This window comes from Lepidochelys olivacea (genome assembly GCF_965140295.1).
Source record: "Lepidochelys olivacea isolate rLepOli2 genome assembly, chromosome: 10".
NCBI classification, from domain to species: Eukaryota; Metazoa; Chordata; order Testudines; family Cheloniidae; genus Lepidochelys; species Lepidochelys olivacea.
The window spans coordinates 12831348-12851384 of NC_140420.1; the positions used below are offsets into that span (position 1 = coordinate 12831348).

The window sequence follows — 20037 nt, forward strand, 5'->3', positions numbered from 1 at the left end:
GGGTAGCAGCTTCGCAGGGTGGCCAGAGACAAGCAATTTGCTTCAAACTCTGTCCTGTACCAAAAAAAAAAAAAAAAAAAAAATGCCCTAGACCCCCTAACGTCCTGGCAGAACTCGGGCATACAAGGTCTTGCCTGAAAAGCCCCCCACGCAGTAAACTGCAGGGTGCCTGCTCTGCCTAACTTCTTTCAGACCTCAGGGAGCGTGGGACATTTCAGATGCAATGTTTAGAGTGCTGATCATCATCCCCTTTGGCAGCCCAGGGGGGCTGAGTTCAAGATAGCTGTACGGGCACGGCAAGGTAGGTAAGTGGTGCCAAAGGGAGGCTACCATTTCAAGAATCTAGGATGCAGCTGCACAGCCGTGTTGGGCTTCTGTAGAATATTTAGGAGCACTGTTCATTTCTAAAGTAGTGGCTGATTGTCATGTGTTGTGAAGCTGTTTTCACCATCTCTTCTTCCGCAATACTAATAAGTGAAAAGAAAAGGAGGACTTGTGGCACCTTAGAGACTAACACATTTATTTGAGCATAAGCTTTCCTGAGCTACAGCTCACTTCATCGGATGCATCCACTGGATGCATCTGAGGAAGTGAGCTGTAGCTCACGAAAGCTTATGCTCAAATAAATTGGTTAGTCTCTAAGGTGCCACAAGTACTCCTTTTCTTTTTGCGAATACAGACTAACACGGCTGCTACTCTGAAACTAATAAGTGAGTTTACCTTCAATATGGAGAAGGGGGTTTCCTTTAAATTTATTCTCATCTGGGCTCTCCAGTGCCATTTGTCATCTGTGTATGTTTTTTAGACTGTAAGGTCCAGAGGGAACAGACTGTCTTTATTGTTGTGTATTGTACAGCACCAAGCACCTAGTCAAATAATAACAATCTCTTTCACATCTTCTAGAATTAAGCAATTTTTCTTCCTTGCTTTTTAATAGAAGTTTCTCATATTATTTCTGAGATCTTGTGATGTATCCTTGTTCCTTATATTTTTGGCAATGGAGGAGAAAATGGCTTTCAGTTTCAATTTTTTTCTCAGTCACATGGATTTCAAAGTACTTCCTCCTTGAGTTTCAAGTGTGACTTTTATGCAATACTAAAGTCCACAAGAGGAGAATACAAGTGTCCAGTTACCATATAACACTATATTTAAGCTTGGAAGGATTATATTTTTTATCAGCTAGTGTTAGTAACCATCGATATCATGGTACAAGCACACGGACAAAAAAGTTTCCACAAGTAATTGAAATGTACAGATAGGCAAAGGAAGAAAAATGTTGCTTGAGAACTTAGCATTTGATTTAAGGCTATTTACTTTATATAGTTTGACATGTGATGTTGACAATTTGTGTTTTAATAATTATAAAGCTTTAACTTTTTGAATTTCAGTGCTTACTGTCATTAGATAATTGTCTGACCCCACCCGAATTTCCCACAACTGGGAAAATTTAAATTGATAAAACTTGAAATAAAAAGCATGAAACCCACAATTTTGTGCTACTGTGAAAATTAAGCCAATAAAAAGATTTTAAAATGCTTAAAAATAGATATTGATATTATCAGTTGAAATTATATTTAAAAAAAATTGAATTCTGCCAAGCTTAGCTATATATCAGACTGGAGTCTAGTAAGAGAAAAGGAGATCTCTGTATAGTGCTTATAAAATTTTAAGTCCCCTCCTTTTATGAGCAACTACAGCAGCAGAGAGAGACAAGATACAATCTGGGACAGCAATAATAGAAAGGGGTGAAATTTTACAATAGATTGTTTTCTTTATTTGCTGGAGTCAAGAGACTCTGAAATGACAGTGGTGGCCAGCAGGGTTCATCCAGTTATCCTATAACCATGTCATCAATATTGCCAATCCCTAGTGTTCAAAAACTTATAAATCAAGTCTCAAAAATCATGAGATTTTTAATATATAATAAATGTTGGGTTCTTTTGATTTGTCTTCTGCTTTTTGAGCTGTTAGGATTCATGTTAAGTTTTTCTCCATAACCATGAGGGCTAGAAACAGCTTTCATTTTAAAGAAGCGAGAGTCTCATGTAGTCAATGACTTAAGGAGCGAGAGCTTTAAGGCTGCAGCTCAATAAAATCCTGAGATTTGGCAACACTGCCCTAACTGAATCCAATATCAACAATGTGCTCAACCTTTGAGACCTCAATAGCAATACATCTACTTAGTTTTAGACTATGATGATGAAATATCATGGACTGTTAGCTAGAACAGTGGTTCTCAACCAGGGGTCCGGGGCTCCCTAGGGGGCTGCGAGCAGGTTTCAGGGGGTCCACCAAGCAGGGCCAGAATTAGACTCACTGTGGCCCAGGGCAGAAAGTAGAAGCTCCACTACCTGGGACTGAAGCCTGGGGCCCTCATCCCCGCCACTCAGGACTGAAGCTGAAGCTTGAGCAATGTAGCTTTGTGGGGGGCCCTGTGGCATGGGGCTCCAGGCAACTGCCTTGCTTGCTATCCCTTAACACTGGCCCTGGCTTCTGTATGCAGAAAAGCAATCGTTGTGGCTGGCACAGGTGGGCCATGGAGTTTTTATTGTATGTCGGGGGGGGGGGGGGGGCTTAGAACAAAAAAGGATGAGAACCCCTGAACTAGAGCGTATGAAAGGCTGAGTGTTTTAAAATCAGACTTTCAATCTGTCTCTGCACTTGGTCTCGTATGTTTGAAACTGTCTGTCTAAGCCAGTGATATTAATCCTTTTCAACCTGCGGGCCAAACATATTATTTAAAAAAAAAGATCAAGAGGCTACAATTAATATTTTAAGCTAGACTCATTGCCTTGTGCCACTCCCTTTGCACTACCCAAGCGGTGCAAAGGAGCAGAAACCACCTGCAAGTTTTCTGTTGGGGATTCCTCTGGGATAAGGGGAGTCTCCAGCAGGTGCAGAGCCAGCATACCCAGCTCCTACACCTCCCCTCCTCATAGCCCTATTTTAGGAGACATATTGAGAGCAGGGTGGGGAAATGGCTATCACAGTGCATTGACTGTCCCCCTGCTGATATGTGGTCCCTGTGGACCTGTAGTCAGGTAGTACAAGTTACAGCATCCCTAGGCTGCTCTAAGCTTTGCTGAGGCAGAAAATCAGGGAGCTGATTCTCAGCTTCTCCTCTTTTCCTCTCCTGGGTATCCCAGGACTTTAAGAATCACATCCTTTTTGAACTGACTTAGCTAGGCTGGCTAAAGCTCTAGTACTGCTAAAATAAAGCTACTGCCTAAGACAGGATCAGTGCTGCTTGCCGTCAAACCTCACAAGTTTACAAAGCGTGTTCAAAAACTGCAATAGACTAACTACCATGCTACGGACCATGGTCCAAGGCCTGGAGTGTGCCTAAAGAGCATACATACAGCTCAAGCTGAGGGTTCAAAGGCAATTTTTTAGTCATCTTTGTGCTCCCCCATTATGGGGCCATTGAGCATTGGGTTATTCCCAGCCACAGCATGGCTGATCTAAATTAGGCTGACTTCCAGAGTCCTGTGGGGGCATTCTGGCAGATAGGGAATGTTGGCCCACATGGATGCCCTAGGCATACCCTGGTTTCCCCAATCACACCCTCCAGGTCAGCAGCTAGGAGGCAGGATGCCGTAGGAGCCACTGTGGTAGTTCTCCATCACCTGAGGATCCTCTTACTTGAGTGGTATCCTCAAGGAGTTGAATCTACTGACTATTAGGCACTTTGACACTCATAGGTCAGGCTTTGTCCCTATGAGCCTGACTCTCCACTGTCTTGCACCTTGTGTAGCCATTTACTCCTGTGCAGCCATTTATCAGAAGAGAAGCATTTTCCGCTCACTTTACACAGGTGTAAATGGCTACATAAGATACATGGCAGTGGAGAATTAGCCTCTATGTAGAGAAAAGTAGCTTGTAGCATGGGTTTGGCTAGCTACAGCCATGTCAGAAAATGGTTGTCCAGCATGGTTTGAGATTCATCTCTGAACACAGTAATAAGTAGCACAGTTCAAGGCGTAGGACCAGATCTTCAGCTCTGCTAAGGCTACTTTGTATTAGTGCAGTGGCACAAAGCAGCCTTCCACCTGCTCAGCTGTCCAGCAGAGGATTCTCCTTGTTGGGGCCAGTCTACAGATGGCTTTAAACCTGAAATTCCACACCAAGGTGAAGTGACCAATTCACAGCAGCCCCTACTTTATGGCTTGTTTGTTCTGATATTCATATTGCACAGGGAAATCCACAGTTAATCTGAAGGGCTTCTGCATTTTCATAGTAATCTCTAGACTCTGATGGCTTTTGTTAATGAACAGAAAGAAGCTCTTCAATCTGTATTCTACATTGAATGTAGCAGAGAAGAAGAGCCTTGGTGGAGAATGTAAAATGATGTACTTGATTTCAGCAAGCGAGCATATGTACATGTGTATTGGAAAGGAGTCCCAGGCAGAAATCTGGATCTGAATGCACCCACACTTCAGGGAAGTTTGGATCTGGCCCATCTGTAGTATGTACATCTGTAGCTAATACATAATGTAGCTATATATGTCTATGTGACATATCAAGGTACAATCCAGACTAATGAGAAGCTGTGTCATCCCTGCCCTCTAACCTGGGACCCTTTACAATGCTTTGCTGCTGTAGCCTCCAGCCTGGATTTCTCACAAACAACCTCCAGTATGCAAGTCAGTCCCAGCTATGTCTGGGTGTGAGCTTCAGCCAGCCACACCTTGGCTCTTACCAGCCTTGGTTATAGTCCGTTATTGCTTTACTAGAAATAATATACACATAATTTTCCACCCTAAATGGAGTTTCCCAGACACTTCCATTTAAACACACTGGATTAGATAAAACAATAAAACACGTTTATTAACTACAAAGAGAGATTTTAAGTGAGTACAAGTAATGAGGCATAAAAGCCAGAAATGGTTACAAAATAAAGATAAAAATTCTACTAGTGTTTAACTTAACAAACTATGTTAAATTCAAAGCAAAGTTTTCTCATCGCATGCTTTCAACAGTTTTACTGAGCAAACTCCTTAGGTCAGAATCCCTTTTCCAATCCAACAAATGCTTCCTTCGTTGCTTCTGGTGTCATGAATGCAATAAGCAGGGACGGGGGGTGTCTTGGAGTGTTTATCCCTCCTTTTTGTAGTGTCAGTCCCCCTCTTGAAAGCCATTTCCAGCTGAGATTGAGGAGATAGAGTCTATAGAGAAGGATGTTCCCTGTTGCTTTTTCCTCACCAGTTTGATGACTGTGTTTACTGGTTAAATGCAGATTAAGCAATGCACACATTCCTTTGTTTGAGTCAGCTCTTTTTGCAACCTCAGTTTGGAACATGTGTTAATAACAACATACAGTGGCATCTCATAACTTCACATACAATGTTGCCACACCCAATTTTCAAGACAATAATGACCTGCAAATTATGAGTTTTTAAATGAAACCTCACAAAGATGATTACCAGTAGTGTGTGGGGTGTGGACACAGGGGTATATACTGTCAGTCTATATCTGTCTATCTTATTTATATAGGGGAGGCAGCAGGGTCCTATGGATAAGATGTTGGACTAGGAGTCAGGAAACCTGGATTCTATTCCTGGTATTGTCACTCACTATGTGGCCTTGGGCAAGCCAAGCCTTGGTGTGGATTGCACTCTCAGCAAATTTGCGGATGATACTAAACTGGGAGGAGTGGTAGATACGCTGGAGGGGAGGGATAGGATACAGAAGGACCTAGACAAATTGGAGGATTGGGCCAAAAGAAATCTGATGAGGTTCAATAAGGATAAGTGCAGGGTCCTGCACTTAGGACGGAAGAATCCAATGCACCGCTACAGACTAGGGACCGAATGGCTAGGCAGCAGTTCTGCGGAAAAGGACCTAGGGGTGACAGTGGACGAGAAGCTGGATATGAGTCAGCAGTGTGCCCTTGTTGCCAAGAAGGCCAATGGCATTTTGGGATGTATAAGTAGGGGCATAGCGAGCAGATCGAGGGACGTGATCGTTCCCCTCTATTCGACATTGGTGAGGCCTCATCTGGAGTACTGTGTCCAGTTTTGGGCCCCACACTACAAGAAGGATGTGGATAAATTGGAGAGAGTCCAGCGAAGGGCAACAAAAATGATTAGGGGTCTGGAACACATGAGTTATGAGGAGAGGCTGAGGGAACTGGGATTGTTTAGTCTACAGAAAAGAAGAATGAGGGGGAATTTGATAGCTGCTTTCAACTACCTGAAAGGGGGTTCCAAAGAGGATGGCTCTAGACTGTTCTCAATGGTAGCAGATGACAGAATGAGGAGTAATGGTCTCAAGTTGCAGTGGGGGAGGTTTAGATTGGATATTAGGAAACTCTTTTTCACTAAGAGGGTGGTGAAACACTGGAATGCGTTACCTAGGGAGGTGGTAGAATCTCCTTCCTTAGAGGTTTTTAAGGTCAGGCTTGACAAAGCCCTGGCTGGGATGATTTAACTGGGAATTGGTCCTGCTTCAAGCAGGGGGTTGGACTAGATGACCTTCAGGGGTCCCTTCCAACCCTGATATTCTATGATTCTATGATTCTAAGCCACAACTTCTCTGTGCATCTGTGAAATGTGGATAATAATGCCTATCCATTTTTGTAGTGGGCTTTGAAATCCTTTCTAGAAACTCCCACTGAACTCAGAGAAGAGAAAAGCTCCTAATAAACTTTGGTATGACATAATTGATAGGAATATGGCTTTATTAGAACTTTGAATATAAACAAAAGGCATTCAGGTAGAAATAATCTAACTTTCTTAGGTACTCAAGAAATGTACAGGAAGTTAGGATGCTTGCGCTGCTAATAGACTGAAGTGGTAGAGCCCATGTGCGGGGCTTCTTTTAGGAGGTTTATGGTACAGCAGGCACAAAGTGCTGCAAGCTGGGAGACCTCACTGTCTTCCTGAAACCACAATGTCAAGAGGAGACAGGTGTATGTAAGCTTCTTAGCTCTCACCGGATCAGAGGCAGGGGAGAGCAAAATAGCTAAGTATGTTCAGCAGGGATTTCCAGAGAGAGAAATGGTGGCCCAGTGCATTGGCAGGGGGGATTTTTAATACCAACTGTTCATAGCGATCCGTTCAAATAACAATTTGGGGTCCTGTGTTCCACCAGCCTCCACTGAGGTGGCAGGCCAAGTCCGTTTGCACCTGTGAACCCCTGCGCCCAGGGGCATTTGGTGCATGGATCAGGTTACTGCATTTTCGCAACCAGTTTGTTCATGCAAATATCTGCACACACAGCTGCAGAGTTTTGCATCAGCATATGGCTGTATTAATGGAGTCAATAGACAAGGTGGTCCTGAGTGTCTTGGGGAATATGCATTAAATAAAGCTGCTTGGCTGTATGGGGCAGGGATTGTCTTTTATTATATGGCTGTATAGCATCTAGCACAATGGGGCCCGACATGATTGAGGCATCTTGGTGCTACTGCAGTGTATATATTAAATAAAATATTTAATTGTACATCAAGAAAAGTAATTTCTCTGTGCTTTTGTTTTGCCTGCAGAATGCAGATTTGGTGTGAAAAGCGTTTGAATTAGTATATGTGCAAATCTATGTTTTAGAGAAATAATGGCTGTAGTTTAAGGTGTTGGGAGATCTCTCCCTTTCCTGCAGTGGCAGCTCAGCAAGGCTCTTTGTTTGCAAGGAGGCCCCAGAGAAGATGTTTGTATGTGAGATTTCCAAAATAGTTCTTTAGTCATTTATAATGGGATGGAGGCTAAGGCACGTTCCTGCCCCAAAGATTTTACAATGTAAAGTCCAGTACTCCAGGGGGCTGGAGATCTTCAATGCCAATTGTTTTCAATGAGAGCTGAGTGTGCTCAGCACCTCACAAGGATCTCAGAAAGCCACAGCTGTGGTAGGGTGGGTGGAGAAGGGCTCAGCCCATATAACAGACCCTGGAAACATTATCGCTCCCTAAACTCAGAAATAGCTGGAATACCTCTGGAGAGCACTCACTGGAGTAGCAACTGCAACATCCTTAGAAAGGCTTGTGTGTGTGTGTCCCACCACTTCCCTGGCTTTGGTCTGTCAGCTTGTGCAGGAGGCTAGCTACCTCTGCTGGTAGTGCTCTTTGTTTCTCTAGGTGCTCAGTGAGAATGCAGGCTTAAACAGCAGCTGTTCCTTGTACAATGTGTACGGGAGGGCTCTTGGTAGATTCTCCCAACCCTGTGAATCCTGTGCAGGACTTACATTAGGCAAAGCACTGAGCAGCAGATCGAGTAGGGCAGGGTCCTGTTTTCCACCTTCAAACCCATCTCCAGAGTCAAGAGTTATTCTGTATGTTCCGCACAATGCAAGTATTACGGCAAAGGGACCAATGACCAGAGCTGCAGGGATTGTATGTTGCTCTAAAGTTATTATGAAAAACAGTGAGCAGGCAGCAAGACAAGGCAGGGAAATTCAACCTCGGGGCTATGGTATGGTCTGATATCACTTATTCTTCATGATGATTATTCTCCTGTGGAAGAATCTCCTCATCAGTAGGGTAGGATTTTCTCTGCCACTTCCTTCATTTGGTGCTTTATTCCCTCCCTCATTTTAGCACATGGAAGATGAAGTCCTACCAAAAGCTGGCAACAGACATCCCCCAGCCTACAGAATCCTATGCTGAAGAAGAGAGCATTGATGGGAAGCCGCCCTACCTTTGGAAGTTGTCCACTTGGTGGTTGGGTGTTGGCCTGCTGCTGATGGTAGCTGGCCTGCTGAGTGGAGTCACCATGTGGGTGCTCAGACAGGCATCTGGGGGCCACTGTGGACAGACACCCCTAGAGAAATGCAGCATTGTTCCTGAGCCTCTCCGCTTTGACTGCTACCCTGAGAGGAATGTGGTGGTGACGAAAGAGCTCTGTGAGAGCAGGGGGTGCTGCTTTATTGAACGTGACCAGCCTTTGGGGAGCAGGAGTGGAGTGCCCTGGTGCTTTTACCCCCCTGACTTCCCCAGCTACACCCTGGAGAGCCTGAACCAGACTGAGCTGGGAATGGTGGGTTTGCTGAGGAGGAAGGTGAAGGCCTATTATCCCAGAGACATTGAGAGGCTGAAGCTGAGCGTGGAGTTTGAAACAGATACTCGGTTACACATCAAGGTGAGTTGCCTTCTCTGGTGTGTGTGTCCCTTCCCTTCAAGGCCTCCATGCCTAGAAGGGTCCCAGGTAGGGCCTCTCAGTCCGGCTAACTAAATCCCCTGGTCTCTGCAGGCTGACACCAGCCCCTGGCCAGCAATAGAACCCATCTCATGTCTTAGTCTAGGGTCAAGCCAGACATGGCAGCTGTACCCCCTGGCACTAGCTGTTGCTGTCTTCTTGCTGAGTTTAGCTTGCTGTCAGGTTGCCCCTCTGAGCCAATTAAACACTCCTTTGCCTCCTGCTTCGCTGTTTGTAAGGCATGTTTTCCCCCTTTTATAGATCACGGATTCCACAAGCCCTCGATTCGAAGTCCCCCTGGAGGTTCCTCAGGCAATGAAGAGAGCAGAGAATCCCATATACAGCCTGGAGTTCTCCAAGGAGCCTTTTGGCCTGCTGCTGAGGCGCAGAGCCTCTGGCACTGTGCTGTAAGAGTTCCCCCTCCTCTTCTCTCTCTCCAACTTCAGCAGCTGACCCCACCCGTTAGCTCCACCTGTGGGGGCACCACAGAGCTGAGGCTAGGAGGGGGGAAGGAACTGTCTCTCTCCTCTCCTAAGACCAAGTCCGCCACCTGCTTGGTTTATTCACCTGTGTTTGGGTGGGAAGAACATGAGCTTTGCTGTGTCAGCATGCCCTCTAGGCTGGGGGAGACAGCTGATCTCCCTCTTCCTCCTTCCTCAAGAACCGAGGTTTCAGACACCATGGGGATGGGCACCGCATAAGAACCTAGAGAGGAGCACATCACTTCCTGGGTCTGGGTAGAAAGAATGCAGGGCTGACTCTGGGAACTTGGTCAATGTGGTCATGATGTGGCTTGGCACGGAGAGAAGAGTTTGTCCTTCTGCATTTACAAAGTGCTTGTTTGCATAATGTATTAATGACTTAGTGATTGTCCGGTGCCTTCCAAATGTAAAGCATTGTGTAAGTGCTAAGTGGGATTGTTTTTACGCTGCACACCAGATGGCCTGTGGGGTGCAAGTTTGGACTGAGGCCAGATACTCTGGGGAAGAAATCAGTGTGAGGGCTGTAAATCTGGCTCTTTTCTCGCACACGCACACACACTGGATTTGCCAGGGGAAGGGCCAAATGCCGTCCTGGTGTAAGTATGTACAGATCCATTCTGTGACCTGTCCACAGCCTTAAGCATGTGGCCAGTTCTAGCAGGACGGGGCATGTTAGAGAAGAGCTCTTTGCTTTGCTCTCCACCTCAAATGCACCACCTTTTCCTTATTTTACTGTTGCTTAAAACTTTGTGTATTTGCTAAACCGGTCCTCTTCGGAGTAGTTTGCTGGTGGTTAGACAATCAGGAAACCTCACTCCTGTGTTGTTTCTGTAGCTTAGAGACTTAAATATAATCTCCGAGGAGACTTTCGCACCTTGACTTGAAACCTAATCTCTGGATCAGACTGAGTCATGCTGACCTTTGGGCCAGGTTGTGTCCTGGCTCTGCATTTGGCTGGGTTATGAGAGTTCACTCAAATTGCTGAGCCATGGGATTTGTAACAGAATTTAGGAGTCTGTGCGCCAGGGGTAGAAGGTACCTAGTTTGTGCAGTAGTTTGAGATCCTGGAGGGAAGGTGCCGTGATTGCTATTCGCAGCAGCAGAGGAGCAGGCTGACATTGTTTTAATGATATTTGTCCTCTCTTGCTCCTGCTCTGTCCCTCACCCTGCTTCTTGCCCACTTTTTGTATCTTCTCTCACTCCCCTCCCGCCACTCGTCCAGGTTAAACACAACCGTGGCTCCCTTGATCTTCGCTGACCAGTTTCTCCAGATTTCGACCGTCCTCCCTTCAAAATTCCTCTACGGCCTCGGGGAGCATCGGAGCAGCTTCCTGCACAGCCTGAACTGGACCACCCTGACGCTGTGGGCCCGGGATGTCCCTCCCATGGTACTATGGTCCCCTCGGTGATACGTGCAGGGCCAGAGTCTTGCTATTTCAACTCCGCTGTTGCCCATCAAAGGTTCCCCTCAGGGGAACAGGCCCAACCTGCACAGCTGCCTTACATACAAGAACTGTGTTTGCTTCCTTCCATAGCCCAGCTCAGAACCCGGCATCAGGTTACTTCTGAGCAGACACATGACCCCTCTGTGTTTTGGTGTAGCAAGTCCCCTCCTGTGCTGGTTTGGCAGCCCGTCCTCTCCCCTCTAGAGCAGATAACACCCCTCTTCTGGGAATGGCTCTGTGCCACTATGGTGCACAGAGGTTTTACTGCTTCCCAGTTCCCTCGGGAGTTTGATGGGTGGAGTCTGACTACTGGCAACTCCTTCAGCAAAGCTGGGTGAATTTCTGAGGAAGACACAGCTCTGATGCGTGTTTTAGACCCCGAGTAACAGTGAGATGTGGGCAGGCTAAGAATGTGTCTGCTAAGTCTTTTAACATCCAGAGGGCTTCCCCCCTTCCTCTCTGTGGTTAACTTGAAGGGTTACGGGAAGGTCATGCTGGGTCAAAGGCGACCAGGTTCAAAGGCGACTTCTCCACTCAGCAGCAGAGGACTCTTGAATCACCTCACCAGCTTAGTCTGGGGTCTGTGTTAATAGAGACTCCTCAGCTGAGCAGAGTTCCTTTTGGTGTGGGACACGGGCCATTAGGGATGGAGCTGAGACACAGCAAACTTGGGTCACATAGGAAGGAAACATCTTTTCCCTTTGGGTTTCTCGCGCCCCGTTTTACGTTTGTGTCCTTCACTCCCCTCTAGCTCTGTTTAAAGATGACTGTGTCCTGTACATGGATTTATTTAATCTGTTGCCATGGGCTCACATGGCAGCCATTTGTATCTTTGCCACTGTGAGAGAAGTATGGTCGTTGTGCCTGGCAGCCCTACTTATGCATAATTCCCTTGCTTTATGATGCCTTCTAGAAGGCCCTTTGTAGCTCATCCTGTCCCACTCCATCACTGATCCCTTCTGTTACAGTAGCTTCCGTTTTGGTTTTTTTTTTTTGCTTTTCTCTGCTGAAATACCCCAAGCCCCTTTGGCCTTCAGATGCAAACTCTGCAATGATTCTGGGTGCCCATTGCCCCTTTCTCTCCAGGCTGATCACGACTCTCCTACATATTGGTGACCAGAACTGACATGCCTAGCCAAGGTCTAAATCACGCTGAGCCAAAAGGGTCCAGAAGGCATCTGTCAACTGCTCCCCATGGCTCATAACTCTCCTTCCTAAGACACCTCCCTTGTTATCCATTCTGCCTTCCTTTGGGTGACCCTGACATATTGAAAACAAGTTTCTTATCAGACAACTTCTGTTTTGCAGGAGTCATACAACCTCTATGGAGCTCACCCATTTTACCTGCTGATGGAGGAAGGGGGAGCTGCTCATGGTGTTTTCCTCCTGAATAGCAATGCAATGGGTACGTGCTTTCTTATGCTACATTGGGGTGGAGCAGGCATTCAGGGCCTGATGAGGGAAGCCCCCTGCTTTACCAGCCTGCAGGCCCTGACGGTGGCATCTCATAGATATTGGTGCTATTCCTATCATTAGAAAAGGGACCTGCTGGCTTTGGGAGCTGGAGCTGGCCAGGTTGGGAGGGCTGACCTGAGGTGGCAATTCAGGAACTTGGGGCAAAGAGGAGCAGTAAAAGAGAAAGAGGTGGTTTCATGCCCCTTTATTGAGCCAGACATCTGTTTCCTGGCTAAACTTAGGCTCTTTAGCAACTGTCGAGCGGTTTAACCACACAGGCAGCTGCTGAACTGTAGTCTGAAAAGCCAGCTTCTCTCATGCCCCTGGTCCAGCCGTGTTCTCCTCTAATATATCTGCCCTTTAACTACGTGGAGAGTGCGACTTCTGGTGCAGGCAGGGATATAAATCTGCTGGCTGCTTTTCTCACAGTGGTACCCTGCTGATGCCAGCTGTGGCTTCCACAGAGAGCTGCTATAAAGCAGCAGCCTGTCCATGCCAGCTGGGACTCCAGAACTGTAAGCATCCGCTCACCGATGGCATATTGGTACCAGCCAGGACTCCAGCAGGGTGAGCTTCCTGATGGTCACGCCAGGCCAATGTCAGCAAGGGCACGGACACTGTGAGGTTCTTTACACCAGTGACCTGTTCGTGCCACCTGGGACCCTGATGTTATGGGGCTCCTCACACCAGTGCCATGTTCGTTCCACCTGTGTATGTTTTATTGCAACAGAACTCCCAAGAATAACTGGGCAGGGAAGTGCTGTGAAAACACGCCAGCTGTATCGGAGGTGTGAGAGTTTACATATACAGTGCACCCTTTCCAGCAAAGCCCCCAGTCCGACAGACAATCGCTCTCACATTCAACTCTTAATTTATCATTCAGTTGTGTGAGCTCTGGAATGGGTTCTATGCTATCGAGACAGAAAGCACTGTTGGGCTTAGTTCTGGAATGGAAATGGTGAGAGCGCCACACCTTTCAGGTCTAGAAAACAGATTTTGTAATAATCCTTTGCACATCTGTTGCTCCTGAAATACAGTGATACCAAGTCACGCTGCAGCCTTTAAGCCTTCAGAGCCCCCGGTGCAATACAGAGGTGCTATTACTCCCACTTTACAGATGGGGAATTGAGAGACGGGGCTATAGACGTATATTTTTGCCTATGGTCACATTTGTCTGTGGAAGAGTCATGATTCGAGTCTGGACTTCTGACCCCATTTCATGCTTTAGCCATTGGACCACTGTTTCATTGTCTCTATTCTGTCACTTTCCAAAGAGGTGGCTCTGCAACCAGCTCCTGCCTTGACCTGGAGAACCATTGGGGGAGTTCTGGATTTTTACATCTTCTTGGGTCCTGATCCCAACATGGTCATCCAGCAGTACCAGCAGGTGATAGGTAAATATCAATACCCCAGCCATTCCCTGTGCATCTCACCTCCAAGACAGCCTGTTGAATAACCATTCCTTTGTATGCTTAGACATGCCCATCATCTCCATCCACTGCCATTGCTGTCACATTTAGACATTAGCACCTGTCTCACCAGATTCATCGTGATGTTCTCCGCCACCAGGGATGTTGCCTCTTCCTCATCTCCACCAGAGCCTCCCTCTCATTCAGAATTGCCCTAGTCATTACCGCCTCCATCAGGGTTGCCAAGCTCGTCATTGTCTCCATTCCAATTGTGTTGTTCCAGGTTTCCCTGCCATGCCACCATTCTGGGGGCTGGGGTTCCATCTGTGCCGCTGGGGCTATGGGACAAGCAATGAAACCTGGCAGATTGTGAAAGCCATGAGGAATTATCAGATACCACAGGTAAAATAAATACCTGCTGTCCAGGGGAGGCTAGGCAGCTCCACAGAAGCATTTCCACACCATGCAATTCTGCATCTCTTCTTTGCAGGATGCTCAGTGGAATGATATTGATTACATGGAAGGGTACCGGGACTTCACTTTTGACCCCATGAAGTTTGACACCCTCCCGCAGTTGGTGGAAGACCTTCACAAGCATGGCCAGTACTACGTCATCATCCTGGTATACTGACTTCTCTGACCTTCTTCCTCAATTATACACTGGGGTTGTTTTCATTTCTAAAACTTCAGGCAGATGCAGCCAGAGTCTGCATGTGAGATGTTTCAGAGTAGCAGCCCAGTTAGTCTGTATCCACAAAAAGAAAAGGAGGACTTGTGGCACCTTAGAAACTAACAAATTTATTTGAGCATGAGCTTTTGTGAGCTACAGTTCACTTCATCGGATGCATTCTGTGTTCACCTCGCAAATACAAACAAGAGCAGGAGCTACTCGCTGCTCCATGGGGTGTCAGGCTCCCCACAATAAGAGTTGCTTCTGTCTATTTCAATGATAAACATTTTGGCACAGAGCCTTAGCTGGTGCTGATGCCAACAGAGCTATGCTGATTTACACCAGCTGAGGATCTAGCCCTTTGTTTTTTAGCATATGCCTTACCCTCTGAGCAAGTATGATGCTTGGCTTTGAGCAATAGCCTGAAAGAGCATCAGGTACTTTTGTGACCTTCTTTTTAACACACACACCCTTGTCCCTCTCTTGGCCTCACACAGGCCTCTGCTTGGGAGGAGTGGCTAGGACCCCCACTGGAATCCGTAAGCACGACCTTTGGAATTTCCCCCTTTTCTGCAGGGGAGCTCTAGCGACAGGTCCAGTGTTATCCCGCTGCCTTCCTGTCTGCTCTGTGTGTAAACCTCCCAATGTCTCAATCACACAAGGAGACACTGATGCAGTTATCTGTCAATCAGTCTGATTCATGGGTTCTCAACCTTGGGGTTGTGACCCGGTCATCACCTCCCTGCCCCTCTTATACTGGTAAATGGGAGGCAGGTTCCAGCTAAACCCCAGCTTGATGGAACTGGGGGTCCTGGAATGGAAAAGGTTGAGAACCCCTGGTCTAACAGAGTGATTCCACTAATTGTTGTTCCATTGGCCATATACTCAGCATTGCTGTGAGATGATGCTTCCTGTCCTTGGACTTTTGGGGCCTTCCCCCTCGTTTCCTCCCTCCCTGCCCCGCCAACAACAAAAAAATCTATCTATAACCCAACCCTTGATCCTTGGAGAAGTGACACTTTATACAACATTCTTTCTCACAAGTGGAAATGCTGCAGCAAGTTTCTGTTCCTCTTGGTCAATTTGGCAGTAACATGTGAGCTTTCGTCAACCTTAATATGGTGGGCCAGGGCTCTCAGGATGAGTCATTTGTTCTCTGAGTTACACCGGGGTGTATTGGTGAGGCTTCAGGGACACTGCAGGGAGAGTGTAACCTTCTGTCCATATGTTTCCAGGATCCTGGGATCAGCAGCACTAATCCTCCTGGCTCTTATTGGCCTTACGATGAAGGCTTGAGACGTGGCATATTCATAAATACTACTCAGGGGCAAACGCTGATTGGACAGGTAAGAGGGGTGCAACTCGGGTGAAATCCTGACTCCACAGAAGTCTATGGGAGTTTTGCCATTGGCTTCAGTGAGACCAAGATTTCACCCCTAGTGTTGTTAAGGGGAAAATAATAAAAATAATGGTCCAGTGACCTTTCCGTACTGTCTGCTCTGAGCCTGAAGCTCTCCTTGTTCTCTTAAGTGTAGTTCCCATTGACATCACTGTAAAGAGAGCTGAATAGGCCGTGTGGGGAAAATACTGAGCTGGATTATGATCTCACCCCCATATGACTCCAGGGTGACCTCTTGGAAATCAGTGGAGTCACATGAACACAAGTGAAGTCAGAATCTGTTGTGTGGCCCTAAACTGTCAGTCTGATTCTCTACATTTCTCCCTATTTCTGGAATGATGAAATATTGCCCCTGGTGAGCAAATCTGTGGAGTTGCTCCATTTATTACCTACAGTCCATTGTGACTTCTCATCCAGCTCATCTCAGGCTTATAAATTGTGGGCTCCTACTGCGTACCTCTCTTTCTCTCTCAAGTACTTTAAGAAAGTTTGAAAGGCACTGGAGAAAAACAGATGATCGTTAAGCTAAAAATTATGGGCCTGATTCCCTGGGGGTGTAAAGTGCTGTGAAATCCAGACTCTTCACTCACTCAGAGTATGGTGGTACTTTACACCTAGTTTGTGCTTGCTCTGCACATGTGTAAACAATTACACAGGGTGCAAGGCAGGGAAGAATCAGGCCCCATATTTAAAAAACCATTGGTCCCATTGTTACTACTGGCACCTTAGAATATTCAAGCAGAACTTGAAAAATCAAATGGGCTTTTCAGCAGCAAAAAGCTGCCCGTTCACCATCTGCATTTTAAATTCCACCTTCTCCACAGGGGAGAAGGTGAAATTTCAAAAGTGGACCAGGCTAAGTCTCAAGCTCCAGCCACCAGTGGCAGATAGGAAGGTCAGTGGTGTGTTAACAGGTGGAGGGTGGCTGGACTGCCATCTTTGCAGGTGTACAATAGGCTGTGATTCCCTGAACGCGCTCTGTTCCTTGGTGCAGCTGGCCGATGAGAGGTTCACAGAAAGTGTTATTTGCTGGCCTTTCCATAGGTGTGGCCTGGCTTCACTGCTTTCCCTGACTTCTCCAACCCGGACACTTACCAGTGGTGGCTGGAGAATCTGAACCGTTTCCATGCTCGTGTCCCCTTTGATGGGCTTTGGATCGTAAGTTCCTCCTTACCTCTGTTGGGTCTGAGCTACAAAGGCAGGGGCTCTCCAAGCTACTTCCCCATGCTCCCACCAGCATAGTGCATGTCTCACTTATCCCTGAAGCATTTGTACCTCTCTGAGCTCCTGTTTTTCCAGTTTCCTTGTCCTTGACGAGCTCTGTGTCCCTGAAGGCACATATACACTGAGAGGCACATGTAGTGCGTGTCCAGTGTACGCTTTCACTGCGCTGGATAAAAGGGCGCCAGGCTGCACGTTGTTCCAGGTACTGAACATGCAGGAGTTTTAACAGGTCGGGACCAACGATGCAGTTGGCTTCCCAAGTCCAGGGGTGGATTAGGACTCCAGCTCTGAATGGCTCAAGAAGCAAGGACAGCCGTGGAGAGGTCCCATTGGGTCCTTGTTGCTTTGGCCACATGGCTGGTCCCGTAGGGGTGTAGGTGAGCAGCGTCTGGTCTCTGAGAAGAGGTCAGCTCCCAGTTGATAATCACCAAAACCCTATGAATGAAATTTCAACTTGACTTTCTCTGTCTAGGACATGAATGAACCATCCGACTTCAAGGACGGGTCGGTGGATGGCTGTTCCCCAGGGAAACTCGATAACCCTCCCTACATGCCCGGTAAGAAGGGAAATAAAAGACAGGCTGTGCTGGTGCAAGCAGGTGTAACTTCCGTTGGGAGCTGGGCCTACCGACACCATGGCTTCATGTGGCCCATAGGTTTTAGCCTCTGTATAGGTGTGCAGGTGTGTAAGTGTGTATATGTGTGTGTGCTGTCTGTTCTCTGACATGCCTGTAGCACGGCATTCCCAGCACTCGGGGTTGTGCACATGGGCTCAGGTTTCAAACACAGGTACCTAACCGTGTATTCAGACACCTGCATGACCAGTTTTAGCCCTGAAGTGTTGACTAAGGAACCTAACCATTGATATGCCCGCACAGGGGGACAGCTGGCCCACGAACCGTTACCAGCTCTGCCGGCTTTATGCTGCTGCGGGGTTCCTGACTGGCTGCTGCTGGCCAGCACCTAGCCCCTTGGTGCCGTACGAGCAGCCTGGAGAGCTGGCCCAGAGGCTACTGAATAGCGTGTGAGGCGCAGGTACCTGTGTCTGGGTGCAGGTGTTTGCTGGCTGCCGTGCTGCACAGAGCTTCTTCTCACAGCCTCTCTCCCTCCCCATTAGCTGTGCTGGGCAGCTCCCTCTCTGCAAAGACCGTGTGCGCCTCGGCGAAGCAGAGCGCCTCCGTGCACTACAACCTCCACAACCTCTACGGGCTGATGGAAGCCAAAGCCACAGCTAGGTAATGGCCAGCGTGTGTGTCGGCCCGTCGACTCCAGTGAGCAGGCTCAAGCCCTGCATCAACGAACGGCTCCACAGAACTGTGTCCGAGACACCAGCGTGAGGCATCCCGCCCACAGGAGGCTGGTCTGTTCCCAACGCATTGGCTCCAGGCTGGGGTTTGAGCCCCTGAGCTGGGGGTGAAATGCTCTGGCCCCCCACGCTGCATTCACAGCCCAGGGGCGGGAGTTTAACAGAGTCCGAAGCCTCAGGCGCTGGTGAAGGGGAGAGTACCCCCACCTCTCCGGTTCATGGAGTTTGGGGCTACACAAGGGAAATCCTGGGACTGCCCTAGACCTGTGTCCTCCTCATGGTTTTCATGCAGCTCCCATTGGTGAGGCTGGGGCGGCTGGTTCCTCCCGGCGGTTTCCTCGCCTTGCCAGGCTGGGTCTCAGAGTCGCACTGGGTGTGGAGCAGGGGCTGGCTGCTGCCCTGAGTCACTGCACTGGCTGTACCCTTGTTTTGAGTCTCACAGTTGCCCCCGTCTGTTCCCGGTACCCAAGTCTCCACCTTGTCTTTCAGCGCCTTGATCCAGATCCGAGGGAAGCGCCCACTTGTGATTTCTCGCTCCACCTTCCCCAGCCAGGGCAGGTACTCGGGACACTGGCTCGGTGACAACAGGAGCAAGTGGAAAGACATGTACTGGTCAGTCCCAGGTGAGCGGCTCTCCTGACAACAGGCAGGCCTCTCAGACACCAGCCTTCACCCGCTGGGGACAGAATCGCCCCCAGAGACTGGCCTGCATCTTCCCTGGTCGTGCTGGCTCCTCCCTTCCCACGTGCTAGGCAGCGGCTCCTCCATTAAACAGCCATGGGGAATTACACCTTATCGCTGGCCTGTAATTGAGATGGGGCCTTTCGCTGTTACCTTCTGGGAGGGCAGCCGAGGGTCTGGAGTCTGCTCCCAGCTCCAGGACTGGCTGCGATGGGAGCCGGCTGCCAGCTCGCAGGCATCGTGGCAGCTGTTTGGTCCTGCGGTGGGTGAGAGGTAACCGCCCCCAGGCATGTTCCCAGCCATGTACGTGTCGCAGTCTGTACAAGGGAACAGCACAGCGCATCGGTCTGAGTGTTGTCCCGAGGAGGATCGGGGAGATCCTCTCCAGATGTCCCTGGCTGCTTCTGGACTCCATGCCTCTGTGTTTGCAGGGGTGCTGAGCTTCAATCTCTTTGGGATCCCGCTGGTTGGGGCAGACATCTGTGGGTTCTCCGGCACCACCTCGGAGGAGCTATGCACCCGCTGGATGCAGCTCGGAGCCTTCTACCCCTTCGCCCGAAACCACAACACCCAGAATGAAAAGGTAACCGGGAGGCTCCCTCCCAAGGGACCGCAGCACCCATGGGGGCTCTAGGGCTGATGCCATCCTCAGAGAGCTGCATTCGAATGGGGGAAGGGCCCAGAGCAGTAGGGAGAGGTCGCTGCTAGTTGGGGACAGGGGGATGGTTGCTGCTGGGAGCGGTCAAGGGGTGTTGGTCGTCCGTTCTCTGCAGCTCCCTGGGACAGACTCCTGGTAGAGCCCGTTTGTCCGTCTGTCCTGCCTGTTGATACTCTGGTTGTC

The 20037-nt window shown here is 48.3% G+C and overlaps 1 protein-coding gene across 3 annotated transcripts in view; it reads left to right on the forward strand.

The window, feature by feature from the left end:
* LOC311527289 (lysosomal alpha-glucosidase-like) overlaps window positions 1-20037 on the forward strand; it is a 28799-nt gene that overhangs the window by 3962 nt on the left and 4800 nt on the right. The window contains exons 1-14 of one of the 3 annotated variants that reach the window (XM_084641106.1): window positions 77-301; window positions 8528-9068; window positions 9387-9532; window positions 10830-10995; window positions 12361-12457; window positions 13782-13901; window positions 14200-14318; window positions 14407-14538; window positions 15822-15932; window positions 17030-17143; window positions 17682-17766; window positions 18327-18444; window positions 19005-19138; window positions 19628-19779. In XM_084641106.1, coding sequence (XP_084497232.1) covers window positions 8538-9068; window positions 9387-9532; window positions 10830-10995; window positions 12361-12457; window positions 13782-13901; window positions 14200-14318; window positions 14407-14538; window positions 15822-15932; window positions 17030-17143; window positions 17682-17766; window positions 18327-18444; window positions 19005-19138; window positions 19628-19779 — 2025 coding nt within the window. In that variant the 5' untranslated portion in view covers window positions 77-301; window positions 8528-8537. Of the gene's footprint in view, window positions 1-76; window positions 302-6857; window positions 6968-8527; window positions 9069-9386; window positions 9533-10829; window positions 10996-12360; window positions 12458-13781; window positions 13902-14199; window positions 14319-14406; window positions 14539-15821; window positions 15933-17029; window positions 17144-17681; window positions 17767-18326; window positions 18445-19004; window positions 19139-19627; window positions 19780-20037 lie in introns of those variants that run through there. The other 2 variants (XM_084641104.1, XM_084641105.1) reach the window with 2 other exon arrangements.